Below are 17,226 nucleotides of genomic sequence, written 5' to 3' on the forward strand. Positions count from 1 at the left end.
GCAGCATTTCATCTGGGACTGATAACATGGACCTCCGCAACACCTTGATGATGTCACCAAACTCACTTCCTTGTTTGTGGTGTTAAAGCATGTTGTGAAGCCACAGACACGTGTGACATGAATGTCTCACATTCACCAACAAACATCCCTGTTAAAGACGTGTGAAGACGTTCACCATGTTTTACATGAAAGGGTTAAATAGTTCTGTAACTCTGCAACACTGTGGTGGAGCCACAGGTGTAGAGCTACCTGAGCCTCCGGGACCACGCTCCACTACTTTTATTCTCCATTACGCCTTAAACGATCACTCACTGGAACAAGTTGCCTGCCATTTTTAATGAAGTACAGACAGTTTTTGCAATTTTTTATTTTCTCCCACAGTTTCATTGCAAAAGGAAAACTTCTGAACCCCCTGCCCCGACCCGGATTCAGCCTTCAACAGTGATGACCCATGACCCCAGAAACCACAAAATGTACAGAGTCAACACTGACTCAGGAGAAACTGTTCCACCAATCAGCTGAGGCCATTGACCACAGTCTGTGTCTCTATAAGAAGCAGCTCGTCCTGTCTCCTCCCGTCTCCCCTGCAGCTCAGACTCAACCCACACAATGTCTCTGTGCCCACCCGCCCTGCTGCTGTTGGCCCTGGCCTGTCTGGCCCAGTTCGGCTCGCCTCAGCCTGTGGACAACTTGGCTGAGCTGAAGAATGTCCGGGCCGCCCTCGACGAGCTGAAGGCCGAGAGACGAGGTGAGAACACATCTCTGCTGAACTTCATTTCTTCTTTTTTTTTTTTTTAAAGGGCCGGTTCACACAAATAATCATGAATAGTCATCTCACCTCTAGAGGAAGCTGTTGTACAGATAGTCCCTCATCCACCAACCAAATGTTCTGAGCTTTAATATCATAAAATATAAACTAGACTGAAGGACCTGATTGCTGATATTTGTTTAAAAACAAGATGTTAATATCCAGTTAAGCTGAGTTAAGCTGCACTGTAAAAACAGTTTGTAAGCACCTTGGGAGTCGTAGTTGACTTTTAAATGGGAGAAGCAGATGTTGGGACTGCAGCTGGAAACCAGCAGAGCTCCATGTGTTTAATGTTCTCCTCTCTCCACATGAACAGTGATGAGCGAGCGTCTGGAGGCGGCTGAGAGGGAACTGAAGAGAGTCCAAGGTGACGACTTTCAACCAGCATCTCTATCATTTATAATTGTATTAATTACTGCTTCCTGACGGACTAATGCAGTTCTAATCTGATTTTAGTGTTTATTAAGAGGCCGCATGATAAACAGATAATGAAGGACAACATGGAAAAACAGCTGGAACAATGTCCTGATCTCTGCTGACAACTGAGGTACAGTGTGTTATCAACTTTTCTTTTTAACAGAAACGCCTAAAGTTGCATTCGCTGCCTCGCTGGGAGGAAACGGCCTCGTGAAGACGACCAACGGCAACAAAGACCTCGTCTACAGGGACGTCCTGACCAACGTGGGCGGGGCTTACAACGCTGAGACAGGTGAGGTACCACAGTCAAATTTAAAAGAAAACGCAGCGTAGAGTTTGTTTTCATCCACTCTTGTTGTGGGCGGATCCATTCTTAATCAATCCTCCTCTCTCTCTCTTTCTTTTCCCTCCAGGTGTGTTCACCGCACCTGTTCGTGGAGTCTACTACATTCGCTTCACAGCCAACGCTCCCACCAACTACCCCATGAGCGCTGTGCTCTACAAAAACAACGACGCTATCCAGCTCATCACCCATGAGCAGCCGTCCGGCGAGGGCAGCGACACGGCGTCCAACGGCGCCGCCCTGCTGCTGGAGCAGGGCGACAAGCTGAAGATGGTGCTGTGGCACGAGACTCAGATATGGGACAACAGCAACCATCACAGCATCTTCAGCGGCTTCCTGCTCTTCCCCATGTGAGGCCCACACAAGTGCTTTATACCTCTGTTACCATCATCATCATCATCATCATCATCATCATCATCATCAATGCCAACTCTACCAACACTACGACATTTTCCTTCTAAAACCAAAATTATCTCTGTCAACACTAACACCTGAAAACACATGTCACATGACCATCACCTACACTGAGCATGTGCAAGCGAGTAAACAGGAAGAACACTGTAATTCATTATCATCTTGTATTCACCACTGGTAGTCCAGGCTGATGAGAGCCAATCAGGAGAGACCGTGGGTGTGACCTCATCGATTACAAAAGTCTCAGTTTCTGTCCGTCCTGACAACAACACAACCCAAGAATTTTCAAAATAAAACTCTCGATTTTTGGGGCTTTAAAACTGTGGACGGAGGAGGAAACGTAGGAAAAGAAATGAGTTTTAAGACGAAAACGTAGTAGCACGGACGTCTCCTAATACAGCTGCTGCTACTACAACACCACCACTCATGATAATAGAAAGTAAAATTAGATTCAAAGAAGTCCCTAATTTCTGGCTCTAAGTTTAACTGACGGGGCCAATCAAATTTATCATCAATTCTGATGGAAGTTCTGAAAACATCCAACATCTGATGTCAGTTACATGTTTTAAGAGGTATAAACTGCTGCTGGTTCTTGATTTTACTAATCTATAAAACTTGCATGTCCTCTGCAAAGCAATGAAAAGAAATTTTACCATCATTTGACCAAGTGGAATGATAGAAAACAGGAGGGGCCCGAGGACGGAGCCCTGAGGAACTCAGATGATTGTAAATTGTCTGAGGGCAGTGTCTCCAACTCATAATGTCTCTTATCATTAATAATAATTCCAGCCACAATCACCTCCTGTTTTTCTGTGAACTGGCTGCTCTTCCATCTGGAGACACAGCCTTTTATTGTGTCATTGATCATGTCATTCAACCACAGGTAAAACCACGTCTGATGCTCCTGCAGACTATAGGTAAAGAGAGAAAACAAAAAAAAAGGCTGATCCTTCAGACCCAGAATCATGTATCACATGTACGGATCCACAGACTCTTACAGGACTTTGTGTTTGTGTGTTAACAGGGTGGACGAAGCCCCGACAGAGACGGACACTGAAGCTGAACTGAAATCTCTTCAGGCTTCACTGAAGCAGCTTCAGACTGAAGACTTGGGTAAGACTCAGTGTGCTCTGTTCTGTTCCTCACATTCACCTCCATGCTCAAATAATCTGCATTTATTTATTAATGAATATTCACTATTTTGCTCATTTTGCTGTGACGAGTTCCACTGGTTTCTTTCAGTTTTGATCACTTCCTCATTTTTCTTCATCTCTGTTCCGTTCTTTTCTCTTCCTACAGAACCACGTCATTAGTTAGATATTAGTTGGTGTTAACAAATTAACAACAACTGCTTCTATATCTTAGAAACTTTGTGTTTTGTTTTTAAATGTCATAAAACTAAATCAACATTTAGACATCAGTTCATTTTAGTTAAACACTGTAGATCTGTTTCAAGTGATAAATTAATAGTTTGTAATCCAGATAAAGTTAAAAATGATTTCTCTGCTCCTTTTCCACGCGTCAGATACAGATTCCAAAAATGTAAAATCATTAATAAAAGGGGATTCGATTCTTTTAAAACAGTGTTTGTGACAAGTCCTGATATAAAGGACAGGAGATAATTATTGTTCAGTTTTTACCTACGTGGTGTGAATGTGTGTTTGCAGGAGTCAAAGAGAGACTGGAGTCCACAGAGAGGGAGCTGAAGGCCATGAGAGGTCAGTGTCTGTCTGTCATTTACCAGCAGCAGTAAAACCTCAGTGTGTCTGAGCAGTGGTGGAGCAGCGCCCTCCAGTGGACATCATCCATACTGACTGTATTCTCTCAGGGAAGGTGGATGTTTGTGTATATAAAACATATTTGAAGCTGGATTCACTTTGATGTTGATTTATTTATTCTTCAGTTGGTATGCAGAACTGTTTTTAATGATATTATAAAACCAGAAAGACGATAAAGATGCTAAAATTTATTAAAATTAGTTGTATATATTTTATTATAATGTAATATATATAATATAAATAATATATTTTACTAGGGTTTTTTTCAGCAAATATAAATATAAACTGAGCACAGGGTGAATACAGTGTGGTGTTTAAAGGTATATTTATACCTTATTTGAAATGATTAGATTTGATTTTTAATTTTTCATTGATGATGTTCTGGTTTTTCTGCAGACGTACCGAAGGTGGCGTTCGCAGTTTCCCTCGGAGGTAACGGTCTCCAGAAGACGACGTCAGGAAGCAAAACGCTCGTCTACAAAACCGTCATGACCAACATTGGACAGGCGTACAACTCTGAGACAGGTGAGCGACCAAAACACTCAAAAACCTATTTCATTATGTTTTAAAATTACAATTGTGTTTGAAATATTTTTTTTTTATTTAGCTCAAACTTTAACCAAATGTCCAGAATATGTTGTTTCCCATCACTCGCTGCCATTAAAGGAGCTATTAGTGAGTTTCTGCTATTGCTACATAGCTAATGTTAGCATGGGGGGGGGAATGCTTATATTTTCATTATTTCTCCAGCCACTGCGGGTGAAGGCCACTCACTTTATGCTTTCCAGAACATCTGGGAAGATGAATAAAAACGGATGTTCAAATCATGTAAACGTCGGCTTTATTACACGCGTTAATCCAGCGCGTTCGTATTCTTCTTCTTTGGTAATTTCGGATGGCTCTGCCTGATGCACAGATTACGATACAGCGCCACTACGTTGCTGTAGCGGCGTACAGCCGCAATTGCAGTTACAAACATCAAATCCACCGAGTACTGAGAAAACAACTACACGAAATTTGACAGAGGCGGTCGTGCTCCAATTCTCTATAATCAGCTCCAGTTGCTGCTGACATGAAACACGTTCAGCAGCAGAGGAAACTTAAAAAACAGCTTCTTTAAACCAGTGAAGAGCTGATGTCAGATTACAGGATGGGAACAGTGAATAACGTTAGCGCCTCTCTACATACAGACAGACAGAAACATCTTTGCTTCAGTCATTTTGTCCCTCCTCTCCCACCGTACTTATTAACCCCTCCCTCTTCCAGGTGTGTTCACCGCACCTGTTCGTGGAGTCTACTACATTCGCTTCACAGCCAACGCTCCCACCAACTACCCCATGAGTGCCGTGCTCTACAAAAACAACGGCGCCATCCAGCTCATCGCCCACGAGCAGCCGTCCGGTGAGGGCAGCGACACGGCGTCCAACGGCGCCGCCCTGCTGCTGGAGCAGGGCGACACTCTCTCCATGCAGCTGTGGCACGAGACTCAGATCTGGGACAACAGCAACCACCACAGCACCTTCAGCGGCTTCCTGCTCTTCCCCATGTGAGGACGCACATGGACCGAACCAGAACTGGTGTCTGGACTCTGTCCTTCAATCATCATCGTCGTCTGAAAAGCTGTTTTCTCTTTGTTGTCGTGTGACGTCTCAGCTGACTGAGCAGACACCTCACTACTCATAAATAAAAACGTTCAAAGACTCAGTTCATTTTCATGATCAGATAATCAGCCTATTGTTTTATTGATCATGTGATCTGATGGTGACATCACTTTATTTCAGACTGGTTTCTGACCAGTATCAGTCTGGACCACAGGACGTATATTCATATTTATATTCCTACATATGCAGAAGTGTCTGGAGCTGGACAGAAACCCTCCAATATCTTGGGGGCGGGGCCTGTTGTAAAATACAAAGCATTTATTAAAGATATTTAGAGAATATTCAGTGTCAGGAATCATAGAAACATATTAAAAAGAGGTTCATCAGTTGGTCCCTGGGGAACCGACGTTTGGAGAGAGTAGATCCAGAACAGATCACGATTCTTTGATTGACAATTCAACTTGTCAGATTAGTGATCTGAAGAATCAGAAGGTCCAATGGAGCAGTGAATAGCTGATTCAGCTTCACAGACACAGATCAGATTAGCAGCAAACAGCGGAGAGGTATTTCTGTCACCTCCCTGCAATCAGCTCGCGATTCAATTAGTCAATATTTGATCAACTTTCCTGCTCAGCTTTTTAAATCTCCAGCTGAAGGAAAAGACTTTCACAGGTTCCTGTCTGCAGCTCATAAAGACATGACTGTGACCTTTGACCTGGTCGCTCCTGGTTGACTTAAAACCTGAAGCGGAAACATAAAGTGTCTCAAACCTGCTCAGTGAATAAACTGCTGATTATCTTCTTCAACTATTTGGTCTACAAATGTAGAAATTTGATAATTTTGACTCAAACCAACAAATAATGAATTATTGATCAGCTGGTTGTTTCAGATCAGAAACACTGAAAACATCACAGACTACATTTTTATTTTCTTCTTGAATAACTACAGAGGCTGAAACTCTGACGTGTTTCCCTGGAAATATTTGAGTTTTAGAATCAGACCCGAAAATAAAATGTGATATAATCTGCTGGGAAATGGAGCAGGTTAAAAAATAAGGATTTTATGTAAGTGTTACAAAAGATTTTTTTTTCAATCACAAAAAGCTTTTTTAATCCTCAGTCAAAAAAAAAAAGACAATAGAAACTGCTCCGCCCCCTGAGCTCAAACACACAAACGCACAGTCGCTCTAAAGCCAATTACACAGCTGCTCCACAAGTCCATAAATCATGATTATCTGTGACCTCTGACCCTGTAAACCCAAAACACAAAGGCCTGATTCTGCTCATTGGTCGCTTTGAGCTCTTATCCAACTAACTTTATAAAAACACGTCCGACTCATTTTCAGGGTCGTGAATGACGACGCTGAGGTCGTGGAGTGACGCCATCACCTGCAGCTGGAACAGTCCGACACGCACCGACTCACTGAAATGTGGATCTGTTATGAAATGATGCAGTTTCCACCCACACACATAAAAACATGTGAAACTCTTCAACCTGAGTGACATCACCAGGAGAGACTGGAAATGAATGAATCTCATTCCAGATGAATTGTGGGAAAAACATCTGAAACAGGAAATGGACGAACACAGGGAATCAAAATCGCCATTAGGTTTTTATTACTTGTTATAAGCTGTGTAATATTTCATGTGTCTGATGTGGGGGGCCTGGGGGCCTTTCTTTCTATTCGCACATAGAGAGAAAACGATTCATCTCCTGGTTCAAGTTGCAGCGATGGTGATGATGTCACCACTTCTTTATTTAGTTTTTATTTATTGTTGATTATGATTATTTATTTTCTATTGATTGATCGGGCTATCACTCATCTCCCACTGTCATTACAGACAGTGAACTAACCACAGAAGCACACAACACTCTGGACTGCGATTAATGTAGTTACCATGGTGACCAGCGGCGAGCGGCCACACCCCCTGCTGCAGCTCCATGTGAAGGTGACTCAGGTGAAAGGAACCTGGAGGTGACTCACCTGCAGAACTTGAAGAGGATCTTCTCAAAGACCAGGACCGGACCGGTGCTGCCCAGGATGGTGAGCGGTTGACCGGCAAACACAGAGTAGGCCACGCCCGTCAGAGACGCCCCGAACAGAGACTCTATGGCACTCTACCAGAGAGAGAGAGAAGGAGAGAGAGAGTCAGACCAGGTTGAGTTGTACAAATATCAATATGAGAGCTAATCAATAATCAATAATCCAGGTTCTTACTATGTTTCCTTTGGTGGCCTCTCCCAGCAGTCCTCCAAACGTGATGACGGGCGACATGCAGGCGCAGTACAGGAAGAGGACGGACGCCAAACACTGAAGACTGACGGCGTCTCTGATGTCACTCCACAGGAAGGGAGCTTTCCTCCGCACGTCGTTCACCAGACCCCCGAAGATCCTGAGGGAGAGAGAGAGATTATACTGATTTAAAACTAGAGCCAGAGAACGATTTAAACTGACTAATCAATCAAACTATTGATCAGATTCATTGGCTTCAACAGATTGACGTTTCTTGTGCATATATGTATATGTGTGTATATGTGTGTGTGTGTGTGTGTGTGTGTATATGTGTGTGTGTGAGTGTATGTGTGTGTGTGTGTGTGTATATGTGTGTGTGTGAGTGTATGTGTGTATGTGTGTGAGTGTATGTGTGTGTGTGTGTGTGTGTGTGTGTGTGTATATGTGTGTGTGTGAGTGTATGTGTGTGTGTGTGTGTGTGTGTGTATAGACAGACCTCCCCGTCCTCTGCAGCTCTGGTCCAGTGTGATGCTCCGCCTCCTTCCCAATGTCAGAGCTGTAGGCAGAGCCGTTAGGGACAGACGCCATCTTCCTCTTCTCCTGCAGAGACAGAGGAGGGAGCAGAGTGTCATCAGGTCTCAGGTGGTCTCAGGTGGTCTCAGGTGATCTCGCTGCAGGTCTTACCTGAGATGGGACGCTCTTTGGGGGTTCGATGCGGATGCTGGGGTCCCATTCACCTGGAGGCAGCACGGTCACCTGGTCCAGGAACTCATCGATCCCCGACAGCAGGTCGTTCCTGTCCTTTGCTTTGTACGCCACGTCATGGAAGATCTACGGGAGGGAGAGAGAGAGAGAGACAGAGAGAGAGAGACAGAAAGACAGAGAGAGAGAGAGAGAGAGAGAGAGAGAGAGAGGGAACAAACAGTTTCTCTATAAAACAGCAGCTGATGAAAACCTGTTATTTGTTCTTTTTAACCACTAGTCTCTGTGACGTCCTTCAGACTTCCTGTTTGAGACTTCCTGTTTCTGGTCTCTCACCTCGTCTGTCATCAGCGTGGCGATGGAGCGTCCGATCTCGTGGTACTGTGGACCTTTTCCAAACGGGCCGAGCAGCAGGAAGAGAAACCTGAACAGGACACACACACACACACACGATGACCTTTGACCCCCTGTCGAAGCTGGTCAGAGCTTCAGTCACACGTGTACGATCAGAGATTCAGACTTCAGGTCTGATCCAGAACCAGGTCCTGGGGGCGGGGTTTACCTGGTGGGCACAGGGACCTCGGTGAGGCCGGTCAGCAGCACAGCGGGGGACAGGCGAATGAAGGCGATGATGGGTCGCTCCAGGAAGTCGACCTCGCCCACCAGGACGTTTGAGGCCTCGGCTCCAGGAGGAATCTTCTTCATGAAGTTCATGTCCACCTGAAACACATGATCCAGACTGAGACCACAAGACCTGGACCACAGGACTGAGACCACAAGACCTGGACCACAGGACTGAGACCACAAGACCCGGCTGTAATACAGGCTGCAGCCTGCAGGGGGCAGTAGCAGACAGCTGTGGGACAAGTCCTAAACTTCACTGTCTCACGCAGCGATTATCAGTCAGTTCATTTTCATGATCAGTTAATCAGCCTACTGTTTTATTGATCATGTGATCTGATGGTGACATCACTTTATTTCAGACTGGTTTCTGACCAGTATCAGTCTGACTGTCCCAGTATCTGCTCACTGGGAGACACAAACCATCAAACACTGAAACATCTACCAGTCCGAGACCGGCACACACCACAGAACCACGACACACACACACACGCGCACACATACACACACACAAGCCACTGATTGGTCGACAGCCGGTGATTGACAGGCGGACAGACTTACGGCGGGTTTCCTGCCGACCGCTGGCAGCAAACAAACACAGTCGCAGTCCTGCCAAGAAACAAACTAGTCATCCTCCAAAACACAAACACAGCCTCTGATTGGCTCCCTCAGGTTCACACCGACCAATCAGCAGCTCAGCCTGAGACTTAAAGGTAAAGGTGACACCTGTTTATAACAGACCCCTAAAGCTCCATGTTTCTTCTTCTTCTGTGTTTTATTTGAAGTGTTGATCCATCAGAAGATATAAAAACCACCTCAGTGTAGTTTTACATCTCCTCTCAGGCTTCTCTCTGCAGCTCTAGTAACAACAGGTCTGTGAGCCAATCAGAAGAGAGGAGGCTCTGAGCCTCTCTGTATTAATATAGAACCTAGACCTGCTTTAAAATAAATCAATAATCATTATAATCAATCATACCTTTAGACTGGATGGAGCTTTAATATCTCACACTCGTCATCCAGCCATGAATCCTGTGGAGTGCTGTTAACAAATATTCTTAATTCAACTGTATGATCCAAGCGCACCTACAGTGCGCACTGTATGACGCTGCAGCCGCAGTTCAGCTGAGTGAATCAGGAAGCGGCGTCACACAGTGCGCCCCGGTGCGCCTGTGCATAGGAACACGGTAGTTCAGTGGTTGAAAAACGTAGTGCCAAAGGAAAGTTGTGTTTTCTCTGGTGGCCCCGCCCACAGCAGCTCATCACTCTGACACTCTGCAGCAGGTAATGTCCCGCTAACATATGACGACCTCACACACCCCCAGGTCAGAAACTGAACTGTCCCTTTAATGTTTAGAGCAGAAAACACAACAGGAGTGCATCATGGGAGCTGTAGTTGTTAAGCAGCATTATTAACCTGTCGGCAACATGTCAGTGAAACAGGCGCTCACCTTGCTGAAGCCCACTGTGCTGTTTTCACGGCTGCCTCCGTTGATGCGACTCTCTCCATGTTTGCTGTTGTCGAGGTTTCCTGGAGCCGACTGAGGAGACGCCAGCAGACCTGCGGGACATGGAGACGCCGTCAGTTCAAACAGAGGACGTTCACACAACGTCCTCATTCTATTCTTTTATTTTTGACAACTTTATTTTCAGGAAACGAACTCTTAAAGAATAAGACTAATGAGCAGTCAGCTCCAGTTTGACTCATCAACAAATCCTGTTTATTTAAAAGCCATAGTTCACTCTGATGTATTACATATATGTGTGTATATATATATATATATATATATATATATATACACACAAACACCTTCTGTACATGTGACATTTATAGGAAATACATGAAATAACCAGGTTCCTGATGTTTGTCCTGATGCGACTAAAGAGCTTCACGATGAGCGTCTGTCAGTTTGTTTGATGGTTTATGAAACATGGAGTATAAAATTATCATCCAATAACTGAATTACACCTTTTCAGTCAACTTCATTCCAACTCATCAGCATGACTTTTAAACTTTCTTTGCTCATTTTTCAGAACGTGTTGACAGATGGTCACAGACACGTGTATGTCACGGTTCAGTCCCGATGCTGTTTTGAAACCATTTCAACAGTGTGACCCATTCGTTAATTACATTTGTAAAAAGTGTGGTCAGGAACCATGCGTGTTATTTTCAGTTGATGATGTGACAGAAAACCAGATTTCTGATATGAAAACATCTGGAAACAAGACGACAACAGGAGGATAAACTGGTCTGGTACATTTGTGATGTGATGGTTATTTTATAAATAAAGTTGACTTGTATTCTCCACCCCCACCATCCCATACTGATCAGCTGCTGTGTGGGGGGGTGGGGTTAAAGAGTCTGATTTAAATCTCCCCCACACACACACACATACACACACAAACTCATTCCTGAGCCCTTAAACCATAAACCTGACCCCGACCCTAGAACCAAGTCATGAGGACGCAGCAGAATGTCAGAGGTCTACAACTGAAACTGGTCCACACACACACACACACACACACACACACACACACACACACACACACACACACACACAGGGTTCCTGTTACAGTCCAGCAGGGCGGCATGAAGTTAAATGTCAGAGTGAACAGATTCTCCGTTGTTCACTCTGATCTGTTCAATAAAGTTGATTCAAACAGGAAGTTTAAAGAGGGAAACTGGAGGGTTCGGAGGGTCAGTCTGACGGCTGCATGAAAAACACTTATGTGACTTGATTTGATTTTTGTGAAGAATGAATAAAGTGAATAAATAACTTGTCACAGCTGGACCTGGTCCTGGATCTGTTTACAAAGGCACATCAGTCCAGATGTTTTCCAGAGTGTGAGTTACTGCGGTCCGGTTGAGTCAGCAGGTCGCTGCGGTCCGTCAGTTGTCTTACTCCGTTTCCTGTTTGTGTGGATGAAAGGCGTCGATGTCAGCGTGTGAACAGTGACTCAGTAACGAGGTGTGAGAGGGGTTCACCTCCACAGATCATTAACACACTCATCGTCACTGTTGACTCCCACCACGCAGCTCGCTTCCTACAGGAGAAACCAAATCCACAGAAGCTGCAGCACCGTGTCCATAACCAGAACCGAACCACCGCCGACACAGAAGCAGGAGGGTTTATCCCAGGGTCGACTCTCTTCCTCCACACAGAGTTACAAACATCAGTCCAGGTTCAGACCTTTAACCCGTTTGAGGCTGTTCTAGTGAAAGCGACATTATTTTCAACAGATCAAATCACTGTCTATTTTTATTCTTGGTCATTTTTGATTTTCATGAATTTCCCCTATGGGATAAATAAAGTATCTATCCATCTATCCATCTATCCATCTATCTATCTATCTATCTATCTATCTATCTATCTATCCATCCATCTTTCTATCTCTATCTATCCATCCATCTTTCTATCTCTCTATCTCTCTATCTATCTATCTATCTATCTATCTATCTATCTATCTATCTATCTATCTGTCTATGTATAATGGGATCGTGACAGTGAGAGAGAGACAGGAAAGTTGAGAGAGAGCGAGAGAGAAAGAGAAGTAACAACAGGCTCCACCAGGTAATCTCCACTGTCAGTTTTCACAGGTATAAATGAAGGTGTAGCAGGTCACTGCTGCGTTCTACGATATAAACGTAATTAATGGCTCCTGACAGGTTAGAAAGCTGCTGCCCTGTTGTTGTTTGTTGTTGTGAGCAGATGTTCTGCAGCTGGATCAGTTCTCATGCATCACACTCAGCAGTTAGTGTTTAGTCTGGAGCTCGGAGGGAAGACGTCCACACCGTGCAGGTATTTGCCTGAGAGACTCTCCTGACAGGAGAGGTGGTCCTGGTCCTGGCCCTGGCCCTGGTCCTGGCCCTGGTCCTGGTCCTCCTCTTCAGGGGGGTGAACCACCACCTCAGGGATCCCTTGACACAGCCCCTCCGGAGCAGAGCAGCGATGTGGAGAGCTGGAGGGAGGGGCGTCATGGAGGGAGTGGGCGAGGGGGGGCTCCGAGAAGCCATGAGGATACATAGTGGGAGGAGGCAGCGAGGGAGGGAGGAGATGTCCGAACGGGTCAGAGATGTCGCCTGAGGCGACAGAGGAGTGGCAGGAAGAGGAGAGGAAAGGAGGAGAGAGGAGAGAGGAGATGGAGTTGAGGAGAGGAGAGGAAAGGAGGAGAGAGGAGAGAGGAGATGGAGATGAGGAGAGGAGAGGAAAGGAGGAGAGAGGAGATGGAGATGAGGAGAGGAGAGGAAAGGAGGAGAGAGGAGAGAGGAGATGGAGATGAGGAGAGGAGAGGAAAGGAGGAGAGAGGAGAGAGGAGATGGAAATGAGGAGAGGAAAGGAGGATAGAGGAGAGAGGAGATGGAGATGAGGAGAGAGTGAACAGAACCATCAGATCTCTGATCGACGCTCAGCAGGTGACAGAAGCTCTGATCACACCTGTACCTGCTCCATGCAGCATCATGGGTAAACTCATGGACAGATTATCTCACAATGGGCCCCTGGGAAAAGACGTAACCCCCCCCCACATGAGAGAAAGACCACCCCAGACTGAAGACGTCTGTGTGTCTCTGCAGCTGAGGCTCTGCTCCAGGGGATCAATAATCAATAATCCATCCACTGAGATACCTCACACACATAACCAGAGTATCAGTGTATCTGATCAGTACAAACTACACCACTAATGTGAGGGGTGTGTTTGTGTTTGTGTGTGTGTGTTAAGAGATTGCAGGTAGAGGGTTAGAAATATGAAGCATCAACTGCTATGACACACACACACACACACACACACACACACACACACACACACACACACACACACACACACACACTGGTCACTGCAGCAGAACTAAAACATTCCTCCCTCACAAACAGGATTTGTGAGTGCGGATATTAAAGCGCTGACTCGCCATCACCCGGTGTCAGCTGGTTATTAGCTCGCCGACTCGGCCGCTCGGGTCGGGTTAGTGCTGACCGGCGGGAAACAGAACAAACAGGCTCCCAGTAAATATTAAACCACGTTAGAGTTCAGGTCACAGCAGTCTGTGAGGAACAGCTCAGCACAGGTGAGACTCAGACAACATGCGACATGGTGACATGCACCGATCAGAGACCCGTCGTCTTGTCACTCTGTTACCTCGACCAATCAGGACGAATACAGGCAACAGACAACTGACACAAAGTGGAGGAGTTCTGCAGAACTCACAGCAACAAGAGGGAAATATGAAAGACAAGTTATTCACACGATGGTTGTTAGCATCATGTTTCTAACACTGAACATATTAGCCATGTGATGCTAACTTACCCATGATCCTCCCTGGGTTTCTAACTGTTTAGAACTTGAACTAAACTTCAGAGGAACCTGATAATTACAAGGTCTGAATTCATCAACATGCTCCTCAGACACTTAAAGAACCAGAGGAACCCACAGATCTGCAGAACCTCAGAATGACAAGAGCGCCGCGCTCTCACCGTTGCGTTCCAGTAAATGGGGGTCGGAGTGTTTCTTGCCTATGTCGGCGAAGGATCGAACCAGCGGGATTCGGTTGCTCAGCTTCTTCTCGTTCTGGTGGTGGTGACGCTTCAACATGGCCTCCCTCACCTTCTCTCGAACGCCCTCCTCTAGCTGACCCGACACCAGCATGCTGTCAATCACCATGTCTGATGACGAGAGGTTAGCTTACAAATTACATCATTCGTAAACACACAGGAGCACTTCAGCACGGGGACACCGCGGTGCCGGGCGGCGTGCTGACCTGCGATCTCCTCGATGGTGTTGGCTCTCATGTCGAGCAGCACGGTGCCGTTCAGGATGCAGGAGCGCAGCTCGAACAGACTGTGAAGAGACAACGTGGCCACGTATGGTTTACTCCAACGTTCACCGCCGTCCTCCACATCCTCCTCAAACTTCAACCACCTGAAGAGACACACACACACACACACACACACACACACACACACACACACACACACACACACAGGTAAATCAATCAGACATTTCCAGACTGTTCTGAGTTTTTAAAGCTCCATGTTTTCTTCTTCTTCTGTGTTTTATTTGAAGTGTTGATCCATCAGAAGACATAAAAACCATCTCAGTGTAGTTTTACATCTCCTCTCTCAGGCTTCTCTCTGCTGCTCTAGTAACAACAGGTCGGAGAGCCAATCAGAAGAGAGGCTCAGAGCCTCTTCTCTTCTGATTAGCTGTGATTAGACTGTTTTCTGAGTGATCCAATAGAAATATAGCAGATTTCAGGTAAAAACACTCAGAGAAACCAAATCCTGTAAAGGTTTGGATGGTGGGCCCAGGTGGGCGGGGCTTGGTGACTGCTTCGTCGTGACATCACAAAGTTCCATAAGTCCTGACGGCTGGTTTTAAGGCTCAGTTTCTGAATACAGGCTGTGTGCATTTCTCTGTGGACTGAGGCTTTGATACTTTCACAGTATTAATATAGAACCTAGAACCCAGAACATATCAACTCTACAGTGTAAACACGATATGAAATGTTTTGTTAGGTTCTTGAACAGCTCACGTTCCTCTCTGCTCACACTGCTGTGAAACAGGATTAAAATTATTTACAATTTTAAACTAAAGGTTTATCCTGAACAGAGAAGAAAGGATTAACATGAGAGGAAGATGAAGGTATGTAATTCATCATCATCATCATCATCATCATCATCATCATCATCATCATCATCATCATCACAGAGAAACACCTGAGCAAACATTTACTCAGCATCAAAGCTTTAAAACCATCAAATAAACTGAGGTTGAGGTTGTCCTCACCTGGCCGTCTCCTTCCACTCCTGGACCTCTCCGTCTCTGAAGGCGAGCTCGTCCAGCTCGGTGAACAGGTCATGGGGGATGTGCTCCTCGTCATCGTCCTCCGTCCCGAGGATGAACTGGACTCTCTGAGACGGCGTGTCTGCAGGGACAGAAGACACACACACACACACACACACACAGACACACACACACACACACACAATCACATCATCTGCATCTCACACTCTGTTAAAGACTGTGACCGGGCCGGAGCCGGACCGTTACTGGGCGACTCTCGTCCGTCCTCTCGGTCTGAGCGGTCCCGTCGTTTCCGGTGATGTCTGTGTCCTCGGTGGCGATGCCGTCTCCGGCTCTGACGGCCCAGAGGAACGTGAACCCCGACGTACACCGCCCTGTGACCTGACGGAGCAGAAATCAACAGTCAGAAATCTGAAAGTCCTGATCAAATCTGACCAAGAGAAAATCCATTAAACTCACTCTCCAGTTCCTCTTTCTCAAAGTTGGTGTGGAGGGTGGAGCTGGTCTTCCCCTGGTCCAGAACCGCCTCCTCGTCGTTCCCCTGCAGCACACACACTGATCAACCAACAACACAAAGGTGCTTTTATTTCACACACACACACACACACACACACTCCTGGGGGTGGGGCTGAACAGTCACCACATTACACTCAAATAATCATCATTGCCATAGTTACACGTTCTGACCCCAAAGGTCGAGAATGAACGTGATCGAACAGTGAAGTCCACAGAGCTCAGTGTTTCTGTGTCTGATGTTAAATCAGCTCTGATGACCCCGCCCCCAACAGTCAATCTGTTAGAGGAGGTCTTCACAGAACAGAACTGTCGACCTCGCCTCCACAGGAAGCCCCGCCCTTCTCTTTCTGATGTTGTTCTGAAAGCGTAGATGACCGAAGTGTTGTCCACGCCCACATAAGTGTGTGTGTGTGTGTGTGTGTGTGTGTGTGTGTGTGTGTGTGTGTGTGAGTGAGAGGGGGGTCCATCCGGTCCGTCAGGGTTAAATATAGATTTCACACTCTGGTGGACACACAAACAGCTCAGAGGATTCCTCCCTTCCTGTCATCACAGCGCCTGTTATCATGCGGCCCGACGCCACGCTCACCAGCAGGAAGCGGAGACATATGGGCACCGCCACGTCTGCTTCACTTGTTCTTCAGTGGTCAGTCATCGTGGTGTGCACTGCTCTTGCTTCAGTCTCAGACCTGGACCAGGTTCTGGTACCAGAGAAATGAAGTGGCTGGATCCACACCAACACCATGCCCTTCATGAAGGAGGAGTCATTACTGACTGCATCAGTTTCAGCTCGTGGTCATGATACTGGCTTCCCGCTCTTTTCCAGAACAGTCTCAGTGATGAATTATATGACTGACAGGACTCACAACAAACACCTCCAGTTCCTATCGGAGGAAATTTAAAATAAGTACAGTCTAGACTTATTATGGTCTTTTTCACCTGAACAACACAGTACTGGGTTTGAAGTGACGCTAACAAAGATGCTAGCAGTGTACAAAGTG

General features: G+C 46.0%; 2 protein-coding genes across 7 annotated transcripts in view; one reads left to right on the top strand and one right to left on the bottom strand.

Annotated features, from left to right (window-relative positions):
* The window catches only part of LOC111646928 (sodium bicarbonate cotransporter 3-like), a 37,120-nt gene that overhangs the window by 6,220 nt on the left and 13,674 nt on the right, over positions 1-17,226 (bottom strand). For 2 of the 6 annotated variants that reach the window (XM_023396511.2, XM_023396514.2), the window contains exons 2-14: positions 16,172-16,253; positions 15,953-16,093; positions 15,695-15,833; positions 14,667-14,827; positions 14,383-14,571; positions 12,723-12,995; positions 10,366-10,475; positions 8,859-9,016; positions 8,633-8,720; positions 8,279-8,425; positions 8,091-8,194; positions 7,580-7,754; positions 7,346-7,479 (exon numbers count right to left, since the gene is read on the bottom strand). In XM_023396511.2, coding sequence (XP_023252279.1) covers positions 7,346-7,479; positions 7,580-7,754; positions 8,091-8,194; positions 8,279-8,425; positions 8,633-8,720; positions 8,859-9,016; positions 10,366-10,475; positions 12,723-12,995; positions 14,383-14,571; positions 14,667-14,827; positions 15,695-15,833; positions 15,953-16,093; positions 16,172-16,253 — 1,901 coding nt within the window. The remainder of the gene's footprint in view (positions 1-7,345; positions 7,480-7,579; positions 7,755-8,090; positions 8,195-8,278; positions 8,426-8,632; positions 8,721-8,858; positions 9,017-10,365; positions 10,476-12,722; positions 12,996-14,382; positions 14,572-14,666; positions 14,828-15,694; positions 15,834-15,952; positions 16,094-16,171; positions 16,254-17,226) is intronic. The other 4 variants (XM_023396515.2, XM_087171173.1, XM_023396512.2 and 1 more) reach the window with 3 other exon arrangements.
* Positions 610-5,464, top strand: LOC111646929 (complement C1q tumor necrosis factor-related protein 4-like). The gene is made up of 8 exons (XM_023396517.2): positions 610-748; positions 1,125-1,175; positions 1,389-1,517; positions 1,639-1,918; positions 3,007-3,095; positions 3,650-3,700; positions 4,157-4,285; positions 5,027-5,464. Exons 1-8 carry the CDS (start codon positions 610-612, stop codon positions 5,308-5,310), a joined length of 1,152 nt encoding a protein of 383 aa, XP_023252285.1. The 3' UTR covers positions 5,311-5,464.

The sequence above is a fragment of the Seriola lalandi genome, unplaced genomic scaffold (genome assembly GCF_002814215.2).
Source record: "Seriola lalandi dorsalis isolate HSWRI2012SDOR001 ecotype SW California unplaced genomic scaffold, Sedor1 jcf7180002054978, whole genome shotgun sequence".
In the NCBI taxonomy this organism is placed as follows: Eukaryota; Metazoa; Chordata; class Actinopteri; order Carangiformes; family Carangidae; genus Seriola; species Seriola lalandi.